The following is a 22,961-nucleotide window of genomic DNA, read 5'->3' on the forward strand; positions in this document are numbered from 1 at the left end:
ATGATTTCATATAAAAATATTTCACTAACCAGATATAAGATGTTTAAAAATCTCTTATGAGAAGTCACTTAGTCAGCTGGCAAGTTTTTCAAATCTCCTTAAACTAAAGTAACTACTATATAAGCATTGTTTTAAAAAGAATTCTGTAAGAACTACAAAAATGGGACATCTCTTCCAAACTGTCAGTTTGCATGTCAAAAAGTATTTCCCACTGTGGAAAGATACTATATAAAATAATGAATTATTAAATATCTACATAGTTTATGGGAATTATATAGAAAACAGTCTTACTTATTTGTTCTTTCGTTTATTCAACAAATATGTATTGACCCTGTTCTTGGGGCTGAGGATACAGAAGAAAACAACGTCCCTGCTCTCACCAAATCAACACATATACCATAGGCAAGAGGGTGATCAGTGCTACAGAAAACTAAATAAATAAAGCAGGTTAAACGCATAGTAAAAGGAAGAAGGATGAAGTGAATATTGTAAATTGTGTGATCACGGAAGGCTGAATAAAATGAAGGGTAAGATATGTAGCTATCTAGGGGACAGAGCTTTCCAAGTAGAGGGAACAGGAAATGCAAAGGCTTGAGGTGAAAATGGGTTTGAAATGTTCAATAATAGCAAGAAGGCCAGTGGGGCTGGACTAGTGAGCAAGTAAAGAGGGGTAAGCAATAGTCCGTGAAGTCATCTGAAAAGAATCATGACTAGGAAGCCACAGTATGACCTTAGGATTTAAGCCATGTGGTCTGCAGTGCTGAATGGAAGGAGGGAAGTACTACATGATTCCTGTGAGGTGGTGCAGGTTGCTGCTGCCCAGAAACGAATGTAGTAAGTAAAAATAATATAGGAAACAGAAATAGTCAGAACTGGCTTACTCAGAGAGGATTCTGAAACCCAAGGCCCACAAGCCCTTATTTTTTTCTATTTCTCCCTATTTCTTAGAATCAGAGTAGGTGGAAGATGGAACGGACCAAACAGACCTTCTAGTTGACCCTTCTCCTGTTCCTGACTTGAAAACTGAGGTCCACAGAAGGCATGAAATTTGCTGAAGGCTCGCTAATGCTACAATTGGGACTAGAAACTGGGCTCTCCCAAATCCTAGCCCATAGCTTTTTCAGCCACATCACGCTACCTCTGTCATCACCACACATCCATGATTCTCTGTGTCTCTCAAGACTCCCTTCCATTCTTATTTGTGAAGAAAGGAGGGAGGGAGGGACTGACGGAGGGAAGGAGAAGAGAGAGGGAGGGAGAGAAGGAGGGAAGAAAGGAAGGGAAGTGGAAGAAAGAAACCATCTACATTCCATTGCTTTTTACTTCTTCATGGCTCTTGTTTGTTTTCTCCCCAGTATCAATGACCCTTACAGGGGCCTCAGAATACTATTTTCTCCATTCCTCATAGTAAACCTTTTGTTACTCCCATTATGAAAAATGCAATACCATAAAAAATGAGTCCATTTGTATGTTTATACACAATCCCAATAATGATTTGTAATGAAAAAAGTAATACTCAACAGTGAAATAACAACTAAAGAAATACACAAAAGAAAGAAGAAAAGCAAGAGGAGATTGATGGTGTAAGGTAAATAAGAAACAATCTTGTCAAACTGTTTTCATTCTAGCCCTAAGCCAACTTCTTTTTATTCCCAATTCAAACAGGACTTTTTGGATAACAACTTATTTTATCTCAATTTCTTTCTTTTTCTAAAATTTGTATTAAATTTATTAGGGCGACATTGGTTAGTAAAATTATGTGGTTTCAAGTATACAATTCTGTAATACATCATCTATATATTGCATTGTGTGCTCACTACCCAGAGTCAATTCTCTTTCTATCACCATGTATTTGACCCCCTTTACCCTCTTATACCATCCCTTTCCCCCTTACCCTCTGGTAACAACTAAACTGTTGTCTGTGTCTATTAAGGAAATGCCAATTTGGTTGGTTGGTTGTTGCTTTCACATATGAGTGAAATCACGTAGTTCTCAACTTTTTGTGTCTGACTTATTTTGCTTAGCATGATAATCTCAAGATCCATCCATGTTGTCACAAATTTCTGATTTACTATTTGTTTTGGAGAAGCTCTAGTAATATCAAGAGAAATTTTACTTCATAAGAAATTGGCATTTCCTTAATGTTATCTGCCTCATACAGAAATGCTGATCTATGTTAGTGGAATATAACCATAAAGTGACAAAGAATATTTTTAAATAAACATATCAAATTAGTGATGCTCTTTCAAGTAATTACTTTGAAAGATGATACATTTTAGTACTGTCATGTAACATTTCTAGACTCCTTCACTGGGCATGTGAATCAGCCCCCATTTATGATACCGTAAGATCCATATTTCATTATATACACATTCCATCACTGACCACTTGTATGATAATTTCCTGTTTATGTCAGTCTACCAGATTATACTGTGAGTACTTCAAAGACGAAAACTTTGGGTCACCTTTGTAGCTCCTTTTCTAGTTCACCGTCAGATCCCATACAGTTTTAAAAAGTAAATAAGTAAGTGACGATGACAGCGCTTCATTTACAGAAAGATTGGGGGAGGAGGAACATATTATTTCCAATGACATACCTGGAAGGAGAAGACCATCTGTTGTAGCAAACGTGTAAGCACAAAATCCCCGATACTGAATTAACAGTTTATCAAAATTTGCTGTTGTTTCTGGGAAAAGCCATTCTTGTTTTCTGAAATCCACCAGATGTACTCTGTCTTCTAAAATTAAAGAGGAGGACAAGAAAAACTTTATTCGATGAGAAGAATAAACAACCCAAGGAAATGAGAAGAGACTAGCTGCGATGTGACTAAAATAGACAGAGACAATTTCATTCAAGATAGTGTAGCTTTTTATACTAGGTGACAAAATGCTTTCAAGAGGACTATTGCTTCTTGAAACAGTTGAGAATGTTCTGGGCAGAAAGGGAAGGAATATCTCTTAGTAACTTAATTTTGATAACAAGGAGTACAATTTTTGTTCTCTATACTTTAAAAAATTCTTCCTGGTGTTGGTTTGCTTACCTACTTACATTTGATAAGCAAATTGACTAAATTGTTTAACATAAATAAACACATGCATGTATAAAACATTGATCTCCAAGTTTCTTAGCTTACACAATCCTACTACACTTTTGTGTGGCTCAGTATCCAAACAGCAGACACCACAAATGACCTTGTGGCTACAACTAAAAGTAAATGCATACATTGGAGAAAAGAAACCTTCCCTCTTTTTTCTTGATATGCTTGAAAGTCTTGAACAGTTATGACATGTGACAAGTGTAAATTAAGTTCTTTCAGAAGAACATTGGGTCTCCCAATTCACTGGGACAGTATCTTGATAAATAGTGTTCTAGTAAATACAAAGTTTTGCTGTATGGTGGGAAACATGTCTAAACCTAAGTTGCAAGTAAACTGTCTTACCAATATGGTTGAGTTTATTATTTACTGTACTGCTGAAGTGACTTTAACTTTTTAATTTGATTTAGTAATTTGCATAGATTTGCTGTTTTAATAAAGTGAACTCAATAGAAAAAGCTTTAACTTGAAGCATGCATTTGACTCGCTTGGATTTTGTTTTCAGATTCTATGTTCAGATTTCAGATACTACTGGATTAAGAATGGAATCTGCTGCTACATTTTTATTTTTCACTTTTAAAAAAATAGAATTAGAAAAGTAAATTTAGAGAGTAAATTATCTAATTTCCTTTTCTAAAAAAACTTTCCTTTTAGGCAACAACTTAGGCAACAACTCAAGTTCCAGGCTCTATTTTGGCATTTCTCATTAATTTTAAATTGTCTTTAAGATAGGAGAGATCAAAAAAGTAAAAAAAAGTTTATTGATAAAGACAGCCTTTCAAGAATCAACGCATCTCTTAAAGGGTCTAAAATAAGCTCAATTAATTTTACAAGGATAAAATTTATTGATTTATAAATTTCAGCCTGAATCTGAGGTTGAAACGGAGGTCCAAAGAAATTGAACTTTATTTATAACAAATGTAGCAAGGATTAATATCCATTCCTACTACAAGTCAATAATGAAAATCACTAAGACTACAATAGAAACATGTAAGCACAGAAAATCATTGTTAACCATAATATTAGAAATGGTAATTGCTGGATAGTAATATATTGCTGGACAGTAAGATACTCAGTTTATATTTTTTGTTTTCCACATTTTCAATAATGAACATTATCTTAGAATCAAGAAAGATATTTAATACTTTATCAAAAAGATGTAATATGAAATTTTTAAATCAAAAAATGACTTTATTCTAGAGCTAATTTTAAGAGGAAGAAGAAATAATGGATGATTTCTATTACCCATGTGTTCTTTCATTCTATACATATCAGTTTTCACAGTCACTTCATTAAGAAGATCTTGCATTACTTTCTCAGGAAACAGTAGTTCATGAGCGCCCAAAAATTGCTCAAGGTGAGCAGTTAAATTACTGAGGACACTAACCAAAACAGTTTCATCCTGAAAGCTAGTCCACAGACTGGAAAGAGCAATGAAGATGGGCTGAGGAAGAGAAAAAAAATGTTCACAATATAACTGTTTCATAAAATTATAAATCACTGTAATCTTGAAAAGAAATACTATTTGTAAAGAAATTATTTTCTAAGACACACAAAAGTCTCATGAAGTTAGACAATAGAAACTAGATAGAAATTTGACTCATAAATCAGGAGAAAATAAATTTGTATTTTATTGCAAAGCATTTTATTTTGGTATGATTGTTATAAAGCTAATTTACTCAAAAGAAAAAAATGCATTTTGATCAGCTGGCTCTATTTCCAAACAGCAGACACCACCAAAATTGACCTTGTGGCTCCAACTAGAAGTAAAGGCATACTTTGGAGAAAATAAAACTTCCCTCTTTTTCCTGACATGCCTGAAAGCAGAAGGATTTACGGGTGCTTCACTTCAAAAGGTCGGTATCTTCTTCAAAAGGGAGAATATCTTCTCTTTAAAAAAGAGCTAAATATGACTCATTATAGACTTATCTGTCTCAAACATGATTCAAGAGAACATGGAAAGTCTAGCAAGATAGCCTGGGGCATGTCTTGTGAGCTGCAAGTTAAAGATTTAGGTCAGTGAGATAAAAAATAATCAGGCCCTACTTCAAGTGAAACAACTTAGTCTTTGGTTTCTTGGTTTTTCAAACCAAATACTAGGAACGATTATAGAAAATTATCAGAGCCTCAAAAGTTTCTATAAAATACAGTATATGCATCTTATACCTCCTTGGGGCTATCAGATTTGCCCATAAGATGGTGTAGATAATCAGAAAAGTCAGCATAAGTACAGGCCTATTAGTCATAGGGATTATTATCTGTCTTTTCAGGAAACTCACAAGTTATCTCACCTGTTTGCCAAAGGCAATTTCTAACAGCTACTGTGAACACATTTTCAGCACTGTACTATGGATTACTTTTGTTCCCACAGACAATAGTAATAATATGATGTGTGTGTGTGTGTGTGTGTATCTGCATTTCCTTTAGTAGCAAATGCCTACTAATGGACTACAAAATAACCATGAAAAACTTTATCAACTTGTATAAAAGTAATATTACATTTTTAGTAATTAAATATAATTATAACTACTTCTGACTCAATTTTATAGGACTCAAAAGTATATTCATGAATATACTTGGTCAAAGTTGATTACAGATATTTACAAAGGTCAAAGTTGATGACAAATACTTACAAAGACTTGTGATGTTGGCACAGCTGTCTTTGATTTTACAGTCATTTTTAGTTGTTCCAGTTGGGCTCCTAACTGCTTTATCATCATTTCCACTTCTTGAGCACAAGTAATTATATCTGACTGTGAAGACAACATAATTTGCATTAATATTTTTATAATTTCACCAGAAAAATCAGATGTGTTTTAATCCCTACCTGTTCCCCACATCTTTTGAAGGTAAGCTCATTGAGAGCAGGGGTTCTCTTCTCTGTGGTATCCCCAACACCAAGAATGGTGCTGGCATATGAACAGTGCTCCAGAAATAATTGTTGGATGAAGGAGTCTTTTGAAATACAATGGCTATACCTTTTCTCAAATGTACACAGTTATTCTTTGATATTCAGTGTAATTGCATTCCTGAGAAGTGGATTCTATGACACAGCTTTGCATAGCTGTTATTTTCCCATTCATCAATGATAAAATTAATGAGGTGTTCCTCTGATTTTTAAAAATTACATTCAAGATACCAAGATTTTTAAAAATTACATTCAAGAATGTAGAAAATCTTAAATATCGCAATATTGAAAGAAAAACAATATATTTCTGATACAGTTGTAATCTGAAAATAAGGTGTTAAATGCTGAATCTGAAATAATTGATAACATTTACTATGTGCTAAGCACCATATTAAATACGTATAAGAATAAAGAGGGGTAAGTACAAATAAGAAAACCAAGGTCTAGAAAAGTAAGTAAATTGCTCAAGGATGTACGCTAATCAGGGGTAGTATCATGGCTCCACGCCAGACCATCTGAGCCCAGAGCCCAGCTCATAGCCATTATACTGCACTGACTAAGAGGGGTCAGAAATGGTGCTGGTATGTATGGGTTATCAGTACAGTGTAAAAGGGTGACATTTACTCAAGAAAAAAAGTGCATTTGTGTATTCAGATATCTGTAAGCCTAACTATACGCTTTACTAGACTATTTTTAAATAACAAAAATGATTACTTCATAAGAAATATCAAATATTATTATTGTATTTTAACTAAGGAAATTTTCTATTCACCAATGTAGCCTGCATCTTTTTAAAAAATTTTACCCATATTACTCTTTAAGCATCTTCCCTCCTCATTCTCCCGTATAGTATTAGTAGCCTATCTAATGGGTTTCTTGTCTACCCCACAGCGTATTTTACCCCCATGTTTGTTTTGTTTTAGGAATCAAATATGAAAATGCAGTCCTTAAAGTCTTTTTAGATTTGTGCAACAGCAACAAAAAACACAAACAAATCTGCATATGTTCTCCAAAGTAAAGTTACATTCAACACATAATATTTCTTAACACCTAGAAGTGAAAATACTTTAGACCTTCTCTACCAAGCTATGTTTGTAGGGTCCATTCACAGACCATTTAGTCCATTCACTAAATGCTGAATCTGAAATAATTGCTAACATTTATTCTTACTGTGTGCTATTCACCAAGTAGGTAGGCAGAACTTCTTGATTTTTCCTGATAATGTCCTAAAACAATCACTCTGTTACATTTTACCAAAAAGAACTTGTTCACAACCATATTGAGGTTATAGTTGTAAAATTATTCCCACAAATAACTGGAAAGATACTCTGTGCTTATGAATTGGAAGAATTAATATGTGAAAATGCCCATACTTCCCAAAGCAATCCACAGGTTCAAGGCCATCTCTCAAAATTCCAATGGCATTTTTCATAAATGTAGAACAAATAATCCCAAAATTTGTATGGAACCACAAAAGACCCCAAAAAAAGCAATCTTGAGAAAGAACACAGGTAGAGGCATCATGCTTCCTGATTTCAAACTATATTACAAGCTATAATAATCAAAATAGCAAGGTATTGGCATAAAAACAGACACATAGATCAATGGAACAAAATACAGAACCCAGTAATAAACCCACGTATATATGGTTGGTTAATTTACAACAAAGGAGGCAAGAATATATAATGGGGAAAGGGCAGTCTCTTCAACAAATGATGTTGGGAAAACTGAACAGCCATGTGCAAAAGAATGCAACTTAACTACTATGTGATGTCATATATAAAAATCAATTCAAAATTGATTAAATATTTGAACATACACTCGAAACCATAAAACTTTAAGAAAATGTAAGTAGTAAGCTCCTTGACATTGGTGTTAGCAATGATTTTTTTTTGGCTTTGACACCAAAAGCAAAGACAACAAAAGCAAAAATAAACAAGTGGGACTACATCAAACTAAAAAGCTTCTGCACAGCAAAGAAAATCAACAACAAAATGACAAGGCAACCTATCAAAGGGAGAAAATATTTGTAAATTGTATATCTGATAAGGGTGATTATCCAAAATACATAAAGAACTCATATAAATAAATAGCATAAAAACAAACCAATTAAAAAATGAGCAGGGGATCTGAATAGACACTTTTCCAAAGAAGACATACAGATGGCCAACAGGTACATGAAAAAGTGCTCCACATCACTAATCACCAGGGAAATGCAATTCAAAACCACAATGAGATCTCACACCTGTTAGAATGGCTATTATCTGAAAGACGAGAGTTAGTGTTGAGAATGTGGAGAAAAGGGAACCCTTGTGCATTATTTGTGGGGCTATAAATTGGTGCAGCCACTATGGAAAACAGTATGGAGGTTCCTCAAAAAATTAAAAATAGAACTACCGTGTGATCCAGCAATTCCATTTCTGGGTATTTATCCAAAGAAAATGAAAACACTAACTAGAAAAGATATATGTGCCCCCATGTTCACTGCAGCATTATTTACATATAGCCAAGACATGGGAGCAACTTAAGTGTCCATTGATGGATGAATGGGTAAAGAAAATTTGTGCTACAAGTATATACACATATACAGTGGAAAATTATTTAGCCACAAAAAGAAAGGAAATCCTGCCATTTGTGATAACATGGATGGACCTTTATGCATGGAGGGCATTATGCTAAGTGAAATAAGTCAGACAGAGAAAAACAAATATTGTATGACCTCACTTATAGGTAGAACCCCGCCACCCACCAACCCCCCCCCCAAAAAAAAAAAGAGCTACTGAGATACTTTTCTCAGCACAGAGATACTGAGAAAAGATTGGTAGTTTCCACAGATGGGGGTTGGAGGCTCAGAGAAATGGGTAAACAGAGTCAAAGGGTACAAACTTCCGGTTATAAGATAAATAAGTCCTGGGGATGTTATGTAACAACATGGTGACTATAGCTAACAATACTGCATTGTATATTTGAAAGTTGCTAAGAGAGTAGATCTTTAAAGTTTTCATCACAAGAAAAAAATTGTAACTGTGTGGTAAAAGGATATTAACCAGACTTACTGTCGTGATCATTTTGCAATATATAGAAATATCGAATCATGCTATACACCTATCTACTATGATATTATATGTCAATTATATCTGAATTTTTAAAAAGCCTGTTTCACTTAAGAATATCTTTGATGATACAATAAAAGTATTAATTTTATTAAATCTTGATCCTTAAGGACACAGCTTTTTAATAATCAGAGTGATGAAATGGAAAGTACATATAAAACACGTCTACGGCACATTAAAATGCATAGTTCTCTTGAGGAAAACACTTACATGATTGAATTGTGAGCTGAACTAGCCTCCCCCACTCAGTAGAACATCATTTTTTACTTGAAAGAAGAAACTGATTTTTAAGCCTTATCTGTTTGTTTAAGCCTTATCTTATTTTCTTGAAAGTGATTGAAATGAGTCTGTCACTTCAGAAAAACAATGTATTTTGTTGCTAGTGATAAAATTCTCATTTTGAAACACTTGCAACTGCCACCATGAACTTGACAGCATCCTAACACTTAAATCTAATGAGACTGTCGGAAAAAAAAAATGAAAACAAACAAAACCTAATACCGTTAGTCCTCTAAGAATACTTTCTCTTAAAAAATTATTTTTCATAATATAGACAAAAAATGCTTGAAGAAAGCATGTGATCTCAGCATGCCTCTCCCCTCCCCCCCGTTAACTTATAAGTTCCTCATAAATAAGCACAAATTCCACCAAACTGATTTTTTTCTTGCATTATCAGGAAAAATGAAGTCCTGCGTTGTGTATTCTGTGATTAGGCCCTGCAAACACAGCGTGGGAGGAGGAAATCCACAAAAGTCTTATCTTATACATTCTAAGAAATGTTATGTGTGAAATGAAACTTTTACTTGCACAATACAGTAAGTGGCTTTCTCTCCTTGGTTACTGCCTTGCACTCACTTTAAAAGCCCACAGAGGATACAATTCTGTTCTCTTCGCTACAAGTGTCAACAAGACTATGATCACCCTCCCTTTTTTCTTCCAGAATATTTGAATTTGTTCACTGCAGCTGATAAAGTCCTGATCAAAAGAAAATAAAATAACTCACTATTTTATCCAAGCTATAATTGGATTTTTACATAAACTGAATGTAGCTTCGGCAAAAGAAAATTTTCTTAAATCAAAATCAATACTTCAAAAAATTATATTAATATCTATTCAAATAAGGTGTCTTTTAAAGAAAGAATATTCATAGGTTTCATAGATAGGCAAAAGTCTCAGCTAAACATAAATTCATATATTTTATAACCTAGAGATAATACTGATTAAACCCATTAAACATCCATTCTATAATAATCAACCTTAACTGCAACTAAGGTAGATTGATGGGGGAAGATTGGATAGTTAAAAAGCAAAACAACAAAAAGAAACACTGATTAAGCAGCACAGAGTCAGAGGTTAGGAGAGCTCATCTTCACCCTCACCGATATTAGTACAAAACAGTCATGAAAAGTGTTAAGGTCAGAAAATTAACTTTCTCAATAACATGAGCAGCAAATATTGTCTAGAAAAATAAGAGCTGTTCAGCTTGTGCCGCTACCCGAAATGAAATCGCTAAAGCCCTAACGATAATGACGAGGGTACTGATGACCATCATCAGCGGCACTGCCATCATCATCACCAACTTATTAAGCTCTTACTCTGGGCCAGACACTGCTCTACCTTAGTGGAGACTACTAGTAACCCCATTTTACAGATGTGGAAACCAAGGCACAGAGACGTTTTAAGCAGCTTCGTCAAGAACACAGATTTAGTAAGTGGGACAGTCAGGATTAGAGTCCATGCAGTCTGATTGCAGGACCTATGCTCATCATTTATACATTGTTCCTCTAGTTCTGAGGGTGAGAACCCCAATAAGAATGTAAGACTGGAAGCTAGTTGATAATATCATTCATGATTGAAAGCTGTGAGAAGATACTGTATAATGAACAACGTCCTCTACAACATCCTTATGGCATGTGTGACAGTTTGCCAAGGTACTTCTTATGATATCCCTTCTAAATGTCAATGATGAAAGGAAATGTGAAGTCTACTCCTGTGGACCCGTATCTTCAAGATAAATTGATTTTAAAATCCTCTTAGTATGTGATTAGTTACACAAGTCAATGTTAGGAGAACATCTACCCTAAAGGATGATTTGGTTTTGAACATTGATTTAGAATTCTCCATTCTGAAGGCAGTTAGACAGTAGGTCAGTTGTGAGGACCACTCCTAGTTTGTTGCAATGAAGTCATGTCATCTGGTTATTTATCTTTCTATTCTCTATAGTGGCAGTAAAGAAAGAAGACAGATGAAGTGCATCAAAAAGTAGTATCAAGTCATTAGCATACCAGGAAAAAAGAAGAAAGGACCAGAACACATCCCGTTCTATCCCTCAAGATATTAGTGTTCACTCATACAAAAGGCGGTCTCACTGACTCTCCGCCTAGCGGTTACTGGAAAGTAGGAGCTGTGAAGGTAAACAGTGACCAGTGGGTTGGATGTGTTAATTAACCGGATGGGGGGAATCCTGTCACAGTGTATGCATATGTAAAATCACCACATTGTACATTTTGAGTATCCTACAATTTTGTCAATTATACCTCAATAATGCTGAAAACACCCAAAAGACAAAAACAGTGACTGGCGGGAATCTAGCTTGCTGTCATGACACTGCTAACAAACTGTGTGCTCTGGGACCCTGGGGTGAGCGGGGGTGGGGGGGGCGGTGGCAGGGGAGGGGGACGGGTATGTTCTTGGTGAAAAGGCCCTCCAATCCTTTCATCTAAATACCTATTTTTTATTTTTAGGATTCTGAGTAAGTTTCTGTCTGAAAGAAAGGGCTCTGCTACTTTTAAAAAGTTCAAAATCACCACTTTACCGTATTTTCCAACTCTTTGGAGATATTGTTTGGCTTGATCCTAAGATCTAAAATCATCAGAAATAACAATCTTGTCTACCAATTTTTACAATACGAACACATAATTATATAAAAATAATTTGAGTGTCAACTACCTGCCAAACAATATATTAGACACTTGGTCTGAGCGTAAATTATTACTGTAGTACTACTTACATACATACACACACATAGCACTGCTTAACTGCAGCATACTAACAATCATACTACCATGTACCAAAGAGAATCAACACGTAGAAAATCAATTCCTACCAATATATTTCCATTAAAGTCAAAATCCAATGACCCCATTTCTATTTTAGCTCCTGGTCCAATAGATGCGACATAAACCAAACCGCTATTAAGGTTGCCTCCTTTACCAATGACCTGTTTCAGCACCATAATATCTAAAGAGGTTGCATTCTATGCAAAAGGCCAGATCTTAAAACATTAACTTACCAAAATGATCTGAAGGAAGATCTCATACTGTCGCACATTATATAGTGTTTCTTTTAACATATATGGCTGCAGTTCCTTACTCATGAGTGGGTTCTTTGTTACTTTCTCAAGGATGGCCGTGTAGCTGTATGCCAGGTCCTGGGCAATCTGAAGCTGGGAGTCGATATGCTGAGTGGTGGCTGGGATTGCTTCCTGTAGAATAGCTGGCACTGTTTTTAAAGGCATATAAAGCGAGGCATGAAAAAAGCTACAAAGAATTAAGAAAAAGCCCAGAAAGTGAACATATTTGAGCATTTTGTTCCTTTTCTCAACCAAATTTTAATAATAATGAGGTATATATTTCATGGGTCCCACACCATGAAAAAAGAATCCAAAAAAAAACACGAGAAAAAAAAACAAAAAACGGTCTAAACCAAAGATATAGCCAGAATGATAATGAAAAAGTAGAGCACATCAGCTTTTGCCACTAAAAGAAGTACCTAAAGAATTGATAGTCTTTGGTATTATGTGCTATTGACCAGGTGCCTCTGGAAAAGCCACTCTAGTTCTCCTTCTGTTTAATCTTCTTTTCTATTTGTGAGGAGGAGGAAGGGGGAAGGGAAGGAGAACAAGAAGTGCGCAACTTGAGAAACTCATCAGGATAGTGAAAAAAATAGCAGAATAGTCTAGCAAGATAGTGAACATTATGAAGAATGGGAATTTGAACTTTTAGAACAGTTTTCAAAATGCAGTAAGTTACCCTATTGTACTAGGATCAGTGATCTCGTAAAAGACACTAACCCCTTATCATCAGTGGGCCTATATGTGCACCAAACTCACAAGGAAGTTACTGCTACTCGTAGTCCTTGATTAAATATTTCATGAGTACTTCCAAACTTACAGATAATGAATGTGTTAAGTCCATTACAGCATAGTAAATGCTCCAGAATTTACAGATTAGCAGATATCTCCTCTTGGACCTTTTCATTCCATTAATTGCATCAGCAACTGTTTTCTTTTCAAGGTAATTTTTTATTTTTTAGATCACTGAGTTTTACTCCCTTTTCATTATTTGGAGCAAAATATAGGAAGCTCAATGAATGGGGCAGGGGCTGGCTTCTGGGAAGGCTCCCTCATTCCTTTCACATAAAATTTAAAGTCTTGCTCCAGCAAAATGAAAAATTACTATACATTATAGTTGTAACTAAGGTACAGTCAAAACTGAAATCTTAAATCTAAGAATGCTAGTAGTGTGCTGGGTATTATTTTTCTCACTGTGCAAGTTAAATTTTAAACCTGCATAACTTACAGAATTAACCTAATGATATACCTACAGTCATCAATGCCTTCTCCTCCCTTTCCACAGTCTCGGTTAAATAAACGAATTCCAGTAACAAGCATGGAGAGATCTTTCAGCTGGCGTTCTTTGTCCTTCTTAGAAAGAGTTAGAAATGTCCCAAGCTCAGCCTGAGGAAAAACACTCTGTAGGGCAGCTAAACCAAATCACAAAAAGGACAACAAAATGATAGAATAAAAATATCAGAACTTAAATCACACGTTTCTTTCAGCAAAAAGTTAAAAGGCCTGTCTTTTACTTATATGACTTTAAGTTTCTGATACCTGATTACAGAATACACAGCACAATTTATCATATCAAAGCTGGGCTACTGAAATAATGCCATCGCCTTGTGTCTATTTTTAATAATTAAGCCTCCATCAGTAATTTTTGGCAATGGGCATTAAAACAAGGTTTCTAATTAGTCTGAGTAGGAAAAAAAATGATGCTTTAAAATTCTTACGGAAGAAAGCCACAGAAAGGTTAGAGGTCTTGCCTATTTCTTGTCTTAAAGTACGAAAGTAGGCAAGTATTTCCTGAGGTTAAAACTGTCTTTTTCCATCATCCTCTTCAGGTGACAGACTCAATTCTTTCATCAATACAAAGTCTCCCTTTCCATTCATTCCCATTACCCAATCAGCCTGGTACCCTTAATAATACTGCCAGTGTTTCTCTAATGAGGTGTAATATATCCCTGGGTATGTACAGCTCTAAGAAATATAACAATATTCACTTTCCAGAGGTCCTATTTGAGTTTTAGAGTTGATACACAGTGTAAAAGGAGTCTGGGTAAGTTTTAACCTCTTATTTGTGCTGATTTTTTTTTTCAGCACAAAATGATTTTGTTTTTCAGTTCAGAAAAGGAAACTTCAATCTTCAATGTTTGTAATTTAACACATTTTATAAGATACAATGTTTATATATTTTCACTTATGGAATGGAAATTGTGTATACTTTTTACCTGTTGCCTCTCTGACAATCTTGATATCTGTAGGGGATCCAAGCCCAGATCGCAGTAACATATAGCTGACAACCTTTCGGTAGAGGCTTTCTAATTCTTCTCGAGCACATGCTCTGTTGTCTGTAATTTCTCTGAGAACAGAGCCTAATCTAGACTCCAGGACCCGGTGATGTTCTTCAAGAAATTCCTCTAAAATTGACAAAGGACGATATTCCATATATTTGATACTTAGAATTATCACATAAGAAAGTAGAACCAGAGTAAAACATGGCTTGGGTATTGCAATTCTACTGCATGAAACCAGTGGCCAGCAGGTAAATTCAAGACAGATATTTAGTGGGAAAGATTTATTACAGCAACTTAAATGGCATACTTGTCAAACACATAAGACTTTAAATAGACAATCAAACACTACTATCAGAGGGCTAAAACCTCCCAATTAAACAGAAAGCATACAATCATATATTATAAACATATACAGTACTCATATAAATATATGTACAACAAATGTATGCTATATGTAAGCACATATAATATACACATAAATGTAGTGAAAATATTCCTGTTCAATTATGTGTATTTCTACTTTAGTTTTAGATAAATTTCCTCTCAATAGCCTTACTGATAATATGATGTTTCATCAAGAGTTGTATCCCTCTCTCTTCTTTCGATGAGGTCTAGGCTTAATTGTGGTGGAAGCCACAATTTACCTGCAGTATAATGCTTGCAACTAACTCAACTAAACACCTCGTTTTACTATTATGACAATTAACATACCAAACATGCACATTTCATACCTATGATCTTACCACAAAAACAGCAGAACATTTTCAATCACAAAAAAATCTAAATTATAATGTCATCAATTCCATGATTAGTTTTGCTTTAAAATTTCATTGTTATTAAGCAAAAAAGCAAGATACATAGTTTTATATATGTAGCATAACTGAAAGTTCAATACATACAGGGGAAAACAGACAATGAAAATTACCAAGTGGTTAACAATGGTTACATTACAGCAGGGTGGAGGCATTGTAGTATGTAGAGGAACTCATTTTCCTTTTTCTCTTGTCTTCCAGTTTTTCTCTGATGTATGCAAAAAACTATTTACATAAGTAAATATGTTCTTAAATTTACCATTATTCATTCCACTTTTGGGTAGTTACATAATCTATGTAAGCTTTATGAGTTAATAATATAAATAAGGAACAGAAAAATCAGCAAATTAAAAAATGTTAACTTCAATGGACTGGTGGTTTCAATTTCTAATTATTATGTATTAGAGGTACGACAGTTAAAACACAAGAGACTTGGAAACATAATTATTATGGGCATAATTAGAATTGGTGTTTTTCTCATTTAGCCTTTCCAACATTATTATATTCTTCAAAATTGGAAAAAATTTCAAAATATAGACCAAAAACTGAAGTTGTTCATTGTCAATCAAATGAAACCTTTGTAACCTTAAATACAACATGAATCTTTTTAAAACGTGTATCAAAATAGGTAGATAGATGTTACCTCGACTTGTATAATTCATATCAAAGTAGACTTGCATCTTAATGGTGTCCAAGGATGGATTCTTACGGTCCAATAGCCGACTCACACAAAGCTGGAAAAGAATACCCCATGAATGTTTCTAGTTATAGGTTCCAAAATGATCAGAAGTATTTTCTAAAGTTATTTTCAAAAATAAAGGGAAACATCAAAGCAATATTTCTGATATTTCTTCACCAATAACCAAGAAGAGGGGTCTCTTATTACTTTTCTCTTTGAGGACTTCATGCTGTATAATTTACTGAACCAACACTTACTGAGTGAGAAGTTATTTCCCCTGAGTTAACCAATATCACCATACCCAGGTGGCTAATAGTCTGGTGGAAGGCAAGATACTTGACATTTTGGTTAGTGTAGGCAGGCTAAATGTTCCATGAAGCTTATACTCCTGTCTAGAGCTTTTCTAGAGCTCCTCATTCCTATTTATTTGAGCCTTAAACAACACTCCTTCTTAGCTGATGGTGGAGGTCACATGCATTTTATGAAAAGCTGCTGCAGCTACCCTCCTCTGCTCACAAAATTTCTCTGGCTCTGCCCTCTGTTTCCAAATGTCTTCCTCTGCTCTGTTTTCTCCTATTTCCCCCACCCCATGAATGGCTCATGCCCCTGCTTTGCTCTGCCCTTTTAGATTAGATGATCAACCTGAAGTTTTCTTCTCTCCTCTCCTCTCCATCCCCAACCCCACTCTTCCCTGTCTCACCCCTTAGGTTTTATATCTTTATATACTCTCACACCACCTCCTCAACACCAACCCTGCCTTCCTGGGAGGATGGAGGGGAGAATGCAAGAGTGAGAACTAGACACTTCATCTTATGGAACCTGTGCACATGGATCCCTCCAGGTGGAGAAGTACCGTGCTAAAGGCAGACTTTACAAAGATTATTCATCCACGTGATTTTTAACTGACAAAAAAATGAAACAAACTTTGTCATTTGAATGATGATATACAATGATAGTTAGTATTCCTGTCATATTAAAAGTAGATTGATCTTGTTGTCCCAACTTTGTTAAATTAGAGGAAAAAAGAAAAACTCTTCTCGACCCCTGAAAAGGAGAAAAACTTATTTTCTGTTCCTCATTGATTCTCCTCCATGGCTTTCCAATAAAATTGCTGACTGACAGTCATTTCCCCTATTGCTAAGAAGGGGTTTCGTACCACATTTAAAATCAGCACAGACCCAGCTCTCGGTGCCCTGGAGAATCCTGGAGTCTCTGTGGCACAGTCATCCTAACATATTCCCCAGCTCAGGCTTCCAGAGCTCTTCCTGACCCTTCTCACATCTGCAAATAGACCTGTGCTTCGCCATGTGAATTGCTGACTGTGACAGAAAATGGGGATGGTAAAAATTTTCTCTACCATTTGTTTGAGCCCAGAAAATATCCATATACAAGTTTGGGAAAACTTGCGTCATGTCTTTTGTGTAAAGGAGGGAATTAAAATCATTAAGCTAGGGAGAAATAAGAATAATGTTGAATTTTTAGTAAATACATTTAGGAATATTTAGAAAATAAATATTTAAGCACCTAAATCCAGTGAGTCAAACTTAAAGCACATGAAAAAATTAATGATGTCTAAAGTTTCTGCCTTCTCTAGTTCTTCAAACTGGTTTTCAGGCACATCTACTTGATTTCTAACTATGAATTATTTTACTTCGGCTTCAATTTTTCCTTTAGAATTGAAAAATAGAAATTACGCTGAAGCAACAATTATATGAATTTTAATGTAGTACTATGTAACTTTAGAGTATATGACAAGTCAGTTAAAAATGTTCGCAATATAACATTAGTTTAATAACAAGATGTCTCTAAAATACGGTGGCCAACACTGCTACCAGCCAGTATCACACTCCTTCTTCCTTACTAGCAAAGCCCCATTTTGGATTAGGGCAAAGGTGTGTTCAATTAAAAAAGAAGAAAAAAAATCGATGTCCCAGTCTTACTTGCAATATCATTTTGGTCACTAAACGTAAGCAGATGGGAGGGATAGAAAGTGAGAGACCCAGCTGGTCCCCCTCCCCATACCTGCCTCAAGGTGAAATGCTATCATGCTACCATAGGATGAAATCCATATGCACCACAGTGACCCAGGAAGCCAGGAGAAACAGCCTATGTACCTCTGGACTTTGTTTTATGAGGAAAAAATCAATCCCTCATTTGTTTGCACCACCATTTGGTGGGTTTTTCTTTCATGGAGCTGAAGGGAATAATGGCTAACACACATGCTGTATTTAGAATTGCAAATAAATGTTTCAAAATTTGAGAATTGTTGGATAATCACCTTAACAAGTTTCTGCACATCACTTTTTATGAGGGTTCTATCCATGTTAAAGCCATTACTTGGATCCAGTACAACAGCTTTCACCTGAGAGTAGGAAAGAGTCCATTAAATAATTTTGTTTCATATTATTATGAAATTAGTTTAATATGTTTTCAGTTTTTAAGTAACTGTCTCTTGATTACTCAGGGGTTGATGATTCAGCTGACTTTCTTATTACCCAGCTCATCAGCACCTTCATTAGAGGTTGAAGAAAGGAAGCAGTAAACATCAAATTTGAATATGTGCTAGAAAAATTATATGGAGAAATATGTTGAAAGCAATGGCTAGATTTTAGATTGGTAAACTATTTGAATATTATTGTGTATTGTTAAATCAAAAGCCAAAATCGAGATACCAAGGCAATGAGTAATTTTTACAACAGTAAACAAAACAGATGTTTAACATAGATGTAAAAATAGATGTAAAACATCTATTTTACCATAAATGTTAAAATAGATGTAAAAACTCCAATACAGGACATTACTGATGTTTCTAAAACTCAAGATCTTGTAAATCACTCTCTATAAATCTAGAACTGACATGCTTTATAGACTTCTAAAAAATATTTTTTTTTGCTAACTGGTCCAAAGATATCAATGTTTTCAACTGAGTAACATTTAGGAAAGCATTAAAGAATTTTAAGAGGAAAATGGGCACCGCTTAACATATTTCAACAAAGCAGTAATTCACAAAAATATTCATTCTTACCATAAAAGCAACCAGAGTTTCAGAAACAATCTCTCCATGGGCTGCACATTCTTGTCCTATTTCTCGAATGATATTCTTTATAACACTTTCTGCCTGAGTGGGAGGCATTCTAACAAAATAAAACAATGATTGTTTTTTTCAAACTGTATTTACGTATTATTTTTTCTTCTTTAGATTTCTCCACTATTTCATTTGTAAAGTCATAATATTATTTATTAACTTCAGTACTTAGCATTGAGGCCCCCTCATGTTTTCATTGGTTAGTTTTATATTTATCAATATTAAGGACTTTATTGATGTAGAGACAGCAAGTGGGACTTCAAATGATTGAAACATTTCCTCTTTATTTAAATAATGGCGATTACCAAAAGTACATTATATCATATTTTTTTTAATTGAAAAAAAAAAAAAAGCCTAAACCATATGGGGGTGGTGGTGGTAATAGAATTAACAAGAAACCCAACCCCATCTGTATAGGTAGCAGAGAACAGCTTGAAAGAGGAAATGCTATTCCACATTTACTAAATGACCTTTCATATTATAGGAGTCTTGGGAAAGAATTCTTGCTGAGATCATCTAAATTCTCTTTCCTGCATATCCACGTTGGAGCTTGGGCTCTTCATTAAAAACATAAAAACAAACACATATTATGAGAATTATGCGTCATGGGGAAAAAAAACAAACTCCTGGTTATTAATTCCATTTACTATAAACCAAGATAAGTGGTAGGTTTTAATGGTATGGAGTTGCCTGATTTTCCTGAGTATCAGTAGCTGAGCACAGGGGAACTTAGCGTGTAGAGAACAACAAAGGCAATTCCAGGTAGATAACGCTAACTCTCAGCATTAACAGGGTTCAGGCAAGGTAAGCACTTGCCATTTTGTCCATTAGAAGCAGACTGCCTGGCATCCATTGTGACCCCACCACTTTCTAGCTGAGACCTTGGGCCTGTGCTTCGCTTCTCTGTGAGGCGGTTCCCTCATCTGAAAACACAGATACGATTACTACCCCCTTCTCTGAGTCGTTGCGAGGACTGAGTTTTATATTTAGCGGTTAAAATACTACATGGCATAAAGAAAGTTCTTAAAATAGCAGCTTGTAACAAGTACTGTTAGCCGCGCGTCTGTGCGCATGTCCGTGTCTTTGTGTGCGCGTGCGCGTGCGCGAGCGCTGTCAGGCTCCTCGCGTTGGGCGGTTACTGACGCCCCTCAGTACCTTCCCTTCCCCGCTCTCTGAAGCACTGAATCTCCGGAATTCTGGCCCGTGGGGGTGCGCGCGCCGCGGAGCAGTGTCAGGAAGGCGAATTAGAGGTCTGACCTGCGAAGCTGGGCGCCTCCAAACCCAAGTGGCAAGTGTTCCGGCTCGGCGGCCGCGCGGCAGGGGGAGTCCTGACTGACAGTTAAGACTCGACCAGGCTAGACTGGATCGCCCCACTCTCGCCTTTTCGTGGGGTACACCTCCGGTTCAAGGGCGTGGAGCCCCGGATGGGCTGACATTGGCCGGAATCGAGAAGAAGAGTTGTATCTCTCCGCCCTACTCCGGGGTCTTTGCTCCGGCCTTCAGGGCAGCTGGGCGCTCTCCGCCGCGGACGCGTAACCATAGAGATCGAACGCTAGAGACCGAAGGGGGTGGGGCCATGGTGTGGGCGGGGCCAACCTTGTGAGTCTCTCCCGGAAGGATGCGCGGGAAGAACTTTAAAAGCCACACAAAAACACAAAGGGCTAAACCCCAGGCAGAGAAGAACAGGTTCACTACACCTCAAGGTTAAGAGTGACAAACACAAGATTTCTTAAACAAGAGTATTAACTTGCTAGCGTGGGAACCTATAGGCGTTTGAAAAAAGGAGGGTCTTGGGGAGGCAGGAGCCAGTGCGGAGAAGTTGTATCGTTGAGAAATGGAGTTCATTATGAAAGTATCTAGTATTAAAAAACAAAAGTAAAAAGGACCACAGTTCAATTTTATGTGCTGTTGTCAAAGGAAGTCCGTAACAGGATGGTCCAAGATGCCAGAAGAGAAGACTGAATATTCAAGGAGCACATGATAATGACACATACTAGTCAGGAGTTGGCATATTGAGGTTTTGTACTTTAGCATTAATGTTCGTGAGGCCCGCGACTGACATGAAAGTATATAATTGGATTAAACTGATATTAGAAGCAGAGCATCAAACAAAGTTTTATTTTTAAACAGGGCCACTGCCAGTAATTTTTCTCAAATTGCAAAAAAATATACTGAATATATTTTGCTTCAGGATATTCCCAGATTACTGGAAAATAAATTTACACAAAAATACCCAGGTCATAGTATAAAATGATTTTATTTATTTTCCCCTTCTAGAAAATTTTCCTGGAATGTGGATGAAGCTTGTGCAAAAATAGATTTTTAGAGTATCAAGATATGTAATAGTAAAATATTAGAATTCTACACACCTGATATTTAAAGAATGTTGATTAAAGTGAGATATTAGGCAGGCATTACAAATAATGTGAACAAAAATCTTAAAGTTTTATCTTGCATTTTTAAAAAGCCAAATGCAAATTTTATAGACAGTATGACCTCAACCATATTCATATACACACATATATATTAAAAGTGCATAAATCAATTTATCAATATCATTTGTAGTGTTTGGCTCTAAGTAAGGGTAAGTTATTTATTTTGTTTATTTGTTCATTACTTATCTGACTGTGGTTAAGTTATTAATTTTTATGCTTTTCTGGTATTTTCTATAATGAATATATACCGTCTTATCTATAAAACAAAATAAAGAAAAAATAATGGAGAGAAGGGGCTAGCTACACGTAGAGAATGAGTCCAACTTGGAAAATGTAAATATACAAGACCAAATAACCAAAAAGAAAAATTTTAACAATGGTTATATCTGGGCAATGAGTTCATGGCTGTTTTCTTATTTCTGCTTTAAAATATCTAGCAAAATTCTTTCATGAGTATATATTACTTATAAATTAGAATATCAAATATTTTTAAGATGGTAAGAGTAATGCCATCCTGTTAAGTATAGTTTTAACTAATGGGCAAATCCTGGCAGAAATACTTCCTGGGTGTGTCTGACACTAATTTCATACCTAAAATCAATTCTCTTCTTCCTTACTAATCCTGATTATGTCGTGAATGACAATATTATCTGCTGGGGGGAAAAGGAGAAGAAAAGAAAAGGTATCTCAACCCCTCTTTCAGCTAGGATGGCCTAGTGACATGGTACCGACCAATGAGACGTAAGTGGAATCACTGGATGGGGTGTCAGAAAAAGAGCCCTTTCATTTTGTATCTCCTTCCCTTTTCTGTGTACTTAAAATAAAAATGTATTGGCCGAAGTCCCAGAGCCTTATTGTGAACATGAAGATAAGGATGGTAGAACAAATATCTAAAAAGGAGCCTCAGTTCCTGATGATCTCACAGAGCAACCATATCAGTCTTCTTGACTGGTTACTTCCAGATTTCCCCTAACATCAGAGAAAATAAATCTCTATCTTATTAAGCCATTATTATTTAGGTTTTCTGCTACATTCAGCCAAATTCAATCCCTAACTGCTAATTACAATAGGTATGACTTTGGAAATATTACTTAGCCTTTTGTGCTACACTGAATTATTGGCCCTAATTCTTCCCGTCTCCTTGCATGCATTCCCTTGGCATGGACTTATGTTGAGTATCCTTCCTCATCCTTTGACTTT

General features: G+C 35.6%; 1 protein-coding gene across 6 annotated transcripts in view; it reads right to left on the bottom strand.

Annotated features, from left to right (window-relative positions):
* CFAP206 (cilia and flagella associated protein 206) overlaps positions 1-21,590 on the bottom strand; it is a 30,962-nt gene extending 9,372 nt beyond the window's left edge. The window contains exons 1-10 of one of the 6 annotated variants that reach the window (XM_074333277.2): positions 20,761-21,589; positions 19,267-19,375; positions 18,520-18,603; positions 16,206-16,296; positions 14,685-14,873; positions 13,722-13,880; positions 12,409-12,617; positions 5,729-5,848; positions 4,341-4,539; positions 2,598-2,738 (exon numbers count right to left, since the gene is read on the bottom strand). In XM_074333277.2, the coding sequence (XP_074189378.1) occupies positions 2,598-2,738; positions 4,341-4,539; positions 5,729-5,848; positions 12,409-12,617; positions 13,722-13,880; positions 14,685-14,873; positions 16,206-16,296; positions 18,520-18,603; positions 19,267-19,374 (1,300 nt within the window). In that variant the 5' untranslated portion in view covers position 19,375; positions 20,761-21,589. Of the gene's footprint in view, positions 1-2,597; positions 2,739-4,340; positions 4,540-5,728; positions 5,849-12,408; positions 12,618-13,721; positions 13,881-14,684; positions 14,874-16,205; positions 16,297-18,519; positions 18,604-19,266; positions 19,376-20,481 lie in introns of all 6 variants that reach the window. The other 5 variants (XM_074333279.2, XM_074333276.2, XM_074333275.2 and 2 more) reach the window with 5 other exon arrangements.
* Positions 21,591-22,961: the final 1,371 nt, after the last annotated feature.

This window comes from Rhinolophus sinicus, chromosome 2 (assembly GCF_057876585.1).
Source record: "Rhinolophus sinicus isolate RSI-liver-muscle chromosome 2, RSI-T2T, whole genome shotgun sequence".
Lineage (NCBI taxonomy): Eukaryota > Metazoa > Chordata > Mammalia > Chiroptera > Rhinolophidae > Rhinolophus > Rhinolophus sinicus.